General features: G+C 40.8%; 1 protein-coding gene across 1 annotated transcript; it reads left to right on the top strand.

The window, feature by feature from the left end:
* The first annotated feature begins 6,026 nt into the window (after window positions 1–6,026).
* Window positions 6,027–6,447, top strand: LOC103112771 (U6 snRNA-associated Sm-like protein LSm7). The gene has a single exon (XM_016187759.2). The coding sequence runs from the start codon at window positions 6,040–6,042 to the stop codon at window positions 6,361–6,363; it is 324 nt and encodes a 107-aa protein (XP_016043245.1). The 5' UTR covers window positions 6,027–6,039; the 3' UTR covers window positions 6,364–6,447.
* Window positions 6,448–8,706: the final 2,259 nt, after the last annotated feature.

The raw sequence follows: 8,706 nt of genomic DNA, 5'->3' as shown, positions 1-8,706 counted from the left end.
TGGGGGCTCAATCCAGCTCCCCACCTGGTCCTTGTGCTATGCACCATGTGCGCTTAACCCGCTGTGCTACTGCCTGACTCCCTGTCTCACATTTTTCTACAATATGCTTTACATATATCTTTGCATTCCAGTTAAGTACTACTACCAGAACAACTGTAAGGTAGCTTACAATCTTATGAGCAGCTCTTCTGTTTATGACCTGAAGGAAGAGATAAACAGAATGTTTCTCTTTTGTATTTCTTTCATTATTACAACTAAAATGATACTGTTTAGTATGATAACAGTCCACATTTGAATTATGAATACAGCACATCATATACTCAACAAATACAAATAGGAGAAAATGCATTGCATTATACATAAGTGTATATACATTAGTGCATATGTAAAATGTTCTATATTTTGATATGCATATTTAAACATATAGATGTATATAAAGTGCTGATGAACACATCAGCTACAAAGCAATGTTGTATTAATGTCTTATCAACCAATCATTCAGAGACAAAAAACAGTGAGAGCCTATTTAAGTTTTTCAAACAGATGATCTGAGCTCTGGCTGCTTCATTTCTTTTTTTTGAATTTATTTCTTTATTGGGGAATTAATGTTTTACATTCAACAGTAAATACAATAGTATGTACATGCATAACATTCCCCAGTTTCCCATTTAACAATACAACCCCCACTATGTCATTTATCATCCTTCATGGACCTGTATTCTCCCCACCCACCCACCCCAGAGTCTTTTACTTGGGTGCAATATGCTTCATTTCTTGAACCTTTCCTCATCACAGACCCCTGCAAGCGTCAACCCGGCCTTGACCTAGCATGTTATGATTGGGCCCTCCTCAATCGCTATCGAACAGGCCATGGCCGGTGCGCCGCTATGTTCCACTGCTGGGGAGCCAGAGACGACCCGAACTGCCCCTGCGGCTACAGACAGACTATGACCCACATAGTCAATGACTGCCACCTCTCCAGATTCAAAGGAGGTCTCGAAACTTTACATCAGGCTCAACCTGATGCTGTTGACTGGCTATGGAAGAAGGGCAAATGCTAGAAGAAGAAGAAGAAGGGCTTAGGAGTTAGCATAATGATTATGCAAATAGAATTGCATGCCTAAGGCTTATTGGCCCAAGGCTCAATCCTCTCCACCCATTTTAAGCCAGAGATGAGCATCTTCTGGTAATTATTAATTAATTAGAAAATTAGAAAATAAAGATTATTCTTTCGTATTTGTTTGTTTTGCCTCCAGAGTTATTCCTAGGGCTCAGTGCCTGCACTATGAATCCACTAATTCTGGAGGCCATTTTTTTCCATTATTGTTGCCCTTGTTGTTATTGTTATTATTGCTGTTATTGTTGTTGGATAGGACATAGAAAAATCTAGAGAGGTCCATCCAAGATCGGCTGAAAACGGTGAAGTCACTGTTTTTTACAGCTGAGTAGTATTCCATTGTGTAAAAAATCATGTTGAGTGAAATAAGTCAGAAACAGAAGGATGAATATGGGATGATCTCACTCTCAGGCCGAAGTTGAAAAACAAGATTAGAAAAGAAAACACAAGTAGAACCTAAAATGGAATTGGAGTATTACACCAAAGTAAAAGACTCTGGGGTGGGTGGGTGGGTGGGGAGAATACAGGTCCATGAAAAATGATGAATGAAATAGTGGGGGTTGTATTGCTAAATGGGAATCTGGGGAATGTTATGCATGTAAAAAAAAAAAAAAAGAAGTAGAAACGCAAAGCAGAAATTGACTGAGTTTGGAGTATGGCACCAAAGTAAGAAAGCAGAAGTATACTAGAGTTTGCAGTGAGTACCTCCCTAATACTTCCTCTCCACTTTTCCAAGCTTTGGGTCCATGATTGCTCAACAATTTGTTTGGCTTTGTATGTTAACTCTCTTTTCAGTCACCAGGTTCCAGGTGTCATCAGGATGCCGGCCAGACTTCCCTGGATTGAAGACACCACCAATGTGTCCTGGAGCTCAGCTTCCCCAGAGACCCATCCTACTAGGGAAAGAGAGAGGCAGACTGGGAGTATGGACCGACCAGTCAACGCCCATGTTCAGCGAGGAAGCAATTACAGAAGCCAGACCTTCTACCTTCTGCAACCCTCAATGACCCTGGGTCCATGCTCCCAGAGGGATAGAGAATGGGAAAGCTATCGGGGGAAGGGGTGGGATATGGAGATTGGGCGGTGGGAATTGTGTGGAGTTGTACCCCTCCTACCCTATGGTTTTGTTAATTAATCCTTTCTTAAATAAAAAAAATTAAAAAAAAAAAAAAAGAAAAATCTAGAGAGGAGGGGAAGACAGAGCTAAGGGGAAAGATAAACTTGCCAATTTGCTTCACTATTTGCAAAACAACTTCCCTGGAGGTGGGGAGCTGGGGGCTCCAACCCATATCCTTGCGCATTCTGTACTTAACCCACTGCATTACTGCCTGGCCCCAAGATTATTCTCTGACCCTGACAGAACAAACCTTTGAATTGTACCTTGGTTCTGGACCCACATAATGATGTGTACTCTAAAAGAAAATCAATCCTGTTTTCAGTATGGTCTGATTATTTCTATCAACATGTCTATCAAATGAAATCAACAAGATTAGATATTGATACAGGCCCTATCTAACTCTAGATTCCTCTCCTGCAATTTTCTTATTCCTGTGAGCTTTTACAATGTTGTTTTTATTCATTCCTGATCCTGGGTTTGACATTTACAATGTTCCCCCCCTGGCGTATTTTATCTTAATTACTCCAGCCCCTTAGTCAACCCCTGAGGCACTCTTGACTCAGTTTGCATCCTGTTTAGTGTACAAGTAATCAATAAAAACGAGAATTGATAAGAATTGCTATCCACACCAAAATTTTTTTTTCCCCTCCAGGGTTATTATTGTTGGGGCTCTGTGCAGGCACTATGAATCCACTGCTCCTAGAGACCATTTTCTCCACTTTATTGGATAGGAGAGAAATAGAGATAGAGATAGAGAGAGAGAGAGAGAAACACCTCCTGATCTGCTTTACCAACTGTGAAACGACCCTCCCCCTTCCAGCAGGAAGAGAGCAGGGGCTGGAACCCAGATCCTTGTTCAATATAAATTTGTTTATATTTTAAATCATACCGATTTCTGCATATGTACTGGTGATTTTCACTAGAATGTAATTTCCCTGAGGATAAGAACTTAACTGAGAATGTTAAGCTCATGCTACAGGAGGTGTTCAGCAAAGTGGGGTTTCTCTTTATCTTATGTTGATTCACTCAATTAAATTTCATTTTCCAGCTTTTGGATACTTTTTTAAGATTTAAAAAAATATTTATTTATTTATTTATTCCCTTTTTGTTTTATTGTTGTAGTTATTATTGTTGTTGCTATTGATGTTGTCGTTGTTGGATAGGACAGAGAGAAATGGAGAGAGGAGGGGAAGACAGAGAGGGGGAGAGAAAGATAGACACCTGCAGACCTGCTTCACTGCTTGTGCAGCAGGTTAAGTTCAGGTGGCACAAAGTGCAAGGACCTGCATAAAGACCCCAGTTTGAGCCCCTGGTTCCCCACCTGCAAGGGAGTCGCTTCACAGGCAGTGAAGCAGGTCTGCAGGTGTCTATCTTTCTCTCGCCCTGTCTTCCCCGCCTCTCTCCTTTTCTCTCTGTCCTATCTAATAACGACGGCATCAATAACTACAAAAACAATAAAAAGACAATGTTGGTATGCATGAGACCCCTTCTGTTTCATTTGGTTTAAATCCCCTCTGCTTAACACTATTCTATTTACATAACCACTTCATTCTATTTACATAACCACTGTTAACAAGCACCTCCCTCCAGGGCATTGGTTCAATCCCCACTGTTTCATAATATGTTTTTGCTCCACCCCCCCTCCTTGTCACACCCTGATCCCTTCTTTGTCACACCCTGATTTTCACCAGTCACTTTTCTCTCCACCCTCTCTATGTCACATTCTGTTTCCACCTTACTTGGCAAGTATATATAAAGACAGCATTGTGAGTTTTAGAGTACTTTACCTTGAGTTTAGCCTAGCTTGTCTTAGATTGTGCTGCGTCCTGCATGAATAAAGAGATACTGCGTACAACCCAGCCATGAGTCCCTGGTCGTCTGTTACCCGCCCGTGAAGCCAGCCCGGCGAAAACAACATAGCCCGCAAAAAACAACAGTAAACTGATGCCCTTGCATGGCGGTGTCCACAGTCATACTCCAGGTCCCCAACACCATTTCTACTCCTTCCATTTCCCTCCTTCCCCATGGTCCTTTGCTTTGGTACACTAGTCCACATCCAGTCCAAGTTTCACTTTGTGATTTCCCTTCCTGTTCTTGTTTGTTACATTCCATCTATAAGTGACCATCAGGTATTTGTTTTTCTCTTTTGGGGTTTATCTAATGTAGCACAAAACCATCAAATTTCATCTAAGGTGAGGCAAAGGAGATGACTTCATTATTTTTAACAGCGGAGTAATATTTCATTGTGTATATATGCCACATTTTCCTAACCACTCATCTATTGTTGGGCATCTGGATTTCCAAACTTGGATTAAAAATTCTGCCTTACCAACTGTGAACTTAAAGCAAAAATGTCCTGTCTTGCATCAGGTACTTAGTAATATACATATATGCATATACATGTATATATACACATAAATATGCATATATGTATACATCTTGTTTAATATAGTTCTAGGGAAAGAGTGCAGGTCCTCAAACATGAACAGCATTTGAATAATCTCCTAGGATCCAATTTTTATCTTTTTTAATTTGGAAAGAGAAGAAGACATATATTGAGAAGGGGAGAGAGATATACAAAGAAAGGGACAAACGTCGCTCCCCATCCATAGAGCTTCCTCTGCTGCCATCCGTGGCTCTCCTATGTAAGTAGAAACTGGATGGTGCATTGAAAGGTTATTGTTCCACTTGGTGAACTATCTTCTAGATACCTAAGTGAATATTCTTGAAGGAATAAAGTCAGTGAAGGGGGGCAAGAAGAAAAAAAAATGTTCTTTAAATTTCCTTAAGGAAGTTAGATGACAAGCCACTTTGGGGAAGAAAATATTAGTAAAATGCATACATTTAACAAAGTACTAGTGTAAAAATGTATTACAAACTACACAAATAATAAAAGGAATAAAAATAGCCTAATTAGGTTTTATAGGATATAATCCAAGAAAATATGTTGATGGACAGTAAACACAAAACCAACAATGAATGTGTCTGGAACTTCACATCTCCAGAGACCTACCCCACTAGGGAAAGATAGAGACTGGCTGGGAGTATGGATCAACCTGCCAATGCTCATGTTCAGTGTAGATGCAATTATAGAAGCCAGGACTCCCACCTTCTGAACCCATAAATAATTTTGATCCATACTCCCAGAGGGGGAGAAATGTTAGAAGCAGATGTCCATGTCAGACAAAAGTTAGTAAAGTCACAGTCCCCTTGGAATATACCTAAAATAGACCTTCTTTCTTCCAACATGAAGACCCCAAATATCATCTGCTATATTCTTATCTTTAGGTTCCTGATTATATTAAACAATTTGTTCTGCTTTGTATCTTAATGCTTTTCAGTAGCCAAATTACAGATGCTACTATAATGCCAACCTGACTTCTCTGGGCAGATGGCCTCACTAAAGTGTCTGAGAAGCCCACTGCTTTAGAGTCCTACCCCACTTGAGAAAGATAGAAACAGGCTGGGAGTATGGATCAACCTATCATCACCCATGTTAAGCAGAGACAGACCTCCAACCTTCTGCTCACCACCTCATAAATATCTTTGATCCATACTGCCAGAGTAATAAAGAATAGGGCATTTTCCAGTAAAGGGGATGGAATATGAAACTCTGGTCATGTAAATTATATAGAACTGTACTCCTTTTGTTCCTACAATCTTTCAATCATTAATAAATCACTAATAAAAATAAAGAAGATGAACATAGGACTCTGAACTCCAATTCCATCAAGACCTGGAGAGAGAAAAAGAAAAGAGGAAAAATATTCAGAAATAAGAGGAGGTGGGAGGACGGCACGGCAACATGGCGGACAAGGAGAAGAAGAAGAAGAAGAAGAAGAAGGAGAGCATCTTGGACCTGTCCAAGTACATCGACAAGGCCATCCTGGTCAAGTTCCAGGGCGGCCACGAAGCCAGTGGCATCCTGAAAGGCTTTGACCCTCTGCTGAACCTGGTGCTGGACGGGACCATGGAATACATGCGAGACCCCAACGACCAGTACAAGCTGTCTGAGGACACGCGGCAGCTGGGGCTTGTGGTCTGCAGGGGGACGTCCGTCGTGCTCATCTGCCCCCAGGACGGCATGGAGGCCATTCCCAACCCCTTCATCCAGCAGCAGGACGTCTAGGACCTCCAGCCCCTCACCCGGCAGCAGGACCTCTGGGGACCTCCAGCCCCTCGCGGGCAGCAGGACCTCTAAGGACACAGGACCAAACATCTGCAGTTTTTCTTAATAAAACTACAACCCCCCCCCCCAAAAAAGAAAAGAAATAAGAGGAGGTGGAGTTATGACTTAGAAAAGAAAGCAGGAACACAGAAAAAGTGAGCAAATATATATAAATATAGTTTGTTATAAAATTAATAGTCAACCCATATCATTGGGAGAACTACTGCAGTTTCTAATGGAGGGAATGGGGACACAAAAATCTGGTGGTGGTTCATAATACTGTTATCTCATAATATTATAAGTCATCATTAAATTTCTAATAAATATGTGTGTACTATAAAAACAACTATTGAATATCTTGATACTAGGGGAAGTTTTAAAACATTTTATTGGAGGGATTAAGGGTTTACAGTAAACAATAAAAACAGTTACTTGTACATGTGTAAAATTTCTCATTTTTCTGTATAACACTCTTACCTTCCATCTATGACCTCCTCCACCATCATGCTCCAGAACATGAACACACACACACACACACACACACACACACACATGCATATAGTCCTTTACTTTGATGCAATACATCTAACCTCGTCCAAACTCTGCTCTGTGTTTCCCCCTGGTGTGTGTGTATGTTATTATTTTTCTTCTCTCAATTTATGGTTTTGAGTGGAATCATCCCATATTCATCACCTCAGTTAATATGATTTCTTCAAGTTCTATGCAAGATGAGATGAAGAAGATAAAATTCACCATTTCAATAACCGTCCCATTGTGTGTGTGTGTGTGTGTGTGTGTGTGTGTGTGTGTATCACAACTTTCTCAGTTACTCATACATTGTTGGATACCTGGATTACTTCTAAGCTTTGGCTATTACAAGTTGTGCTGCTATGAACACAGATACACACAGATCTTTTTGGATGGGTGTGTTCATTTTCTCAGAATATATCCCCAGGAGAAGAATTGTAAGGTCATAGGGTAGGTTCATTTCTTGCCTTCTGAGGCTTTTCCAGACTGATCTCCATAGGGGGTGGACAAATCTACAGTCCTACCAGCAGTGCAGAAGGGTTCCTTTGCCCACAACCTCTCCAGCATTTGTTGTTGCTATTATTTCTCAGGTATTATATTCTCATGGGAGTGATACAGTATCTCATTGTTTTTATTTGTATTTCTATGACAATCAATGACTTGAAACAGTTTTTTTGTTGTTGTTGTTGCTTGAAATTTTGTATCTCTTCTTCGGTGAATATTATGTTCATATCATCTTTCTGATTTTGAATTTTTTTTAATTTTGGTAAGGTCTTTATAAAATTTTGTCATTAGCCTTTTTTAATTAAAATTTTGAAGTAGTGATTTCATAATGATTAACAAGATTGTGAGATAATAGGGGTACAATTCCACACATCAGAGGTACCCAACATGAGAGTTCTGTGTCCTATCCCCTTTATTGGAAGCTTCCATATTTTTATCCCTCTTCGTGTGTATGGACCAAAGTTCTTTATAGGGGTCCACCCTCATGATAACTATAAGGCTTAGATATAAATTATGGAAGTCATGGGCTGTGGGTCGTCTCGGGCTCTCTGCCTCCCTGGCCACTGGCAGAGGAGACCGGGGCAGCCCTTGGGGTTCGGAGGGGGGGGGGGCTGGCGATGAGTGTAAAGTGCGTGGAGAGGAAGGAAACACAGGACCAGCTCCTGGAGAAGCCTCATGGATGATTCATTTATTAAGGGATACAAGCAAGTAGATATACCCAAGGTTCAGAAAGAAGATTGAAGTAATCATTAATCTACATACAATGAATAGTTATGTCTTGACCTAATAAGTATTTGATCACAACTGGAAAGTTATCTTATGAGGTCTAGTCATGAACTCACAATGCCTAGGTAGGCTTTTTTCTCTAAGGGCAAATTACAAACACCTCAAGGCAGGGGGAAAGGGAACAGTTGAGCAGAGCCAGGATATTTATGATGGGTTTCGGTTAGCCATACATGGTAATTCATGGCCTTTGTTCAAAGGGAATGAGTGAGCATGTATAGGAAAGTTCCCGGTCTGAAAAAGACCATCCATGATAAGTTTACGAGGTCAGAGGGACCTGCCTATTGCCCCTCAGAGAGAGGTCTCAGGGTCAACCCGCTGAGACTCTCATGGAAATAATGGCTTGGATTTTTCAGACAGTGGGCCCTTTTCCCACCATAGGCCACATGAAACATACCTTAAAAAGACTTTATCTATGGCCATACCACCCTGAAAACTCCCAATCTCATCTAAAAAAGACTTCCCAGATTGATGAAGCTGGGAACACCA

Source organism: Erinaceus europaeus, chromosome 3, assembly GCF_950295315.1.
Source record: "Erinaceus europaeus chromosome 3, mEriEur2.1, whole genome shotgun sequence".
Classification (NCBI taxonomy): Eukaryota; Metazoa; Chordata; class Mammalia; order Eulipotyphla; family Erinaceidae; genus Erinaceus; species Erinaceus europaeus.
This window is presented reverse-complemented; position numbering and strand designations above follow the sequence as displayed.

Excerpts from the sequence above, each read along its gene's own strand:
- LOC103112771 (XM_016187759.2), top strand. The coding sequence starts at position 6,040 with ATGGCGGACAAGGAGAAGAAGAAGAAGAAGAAGAAGAAGGAGAGCATC.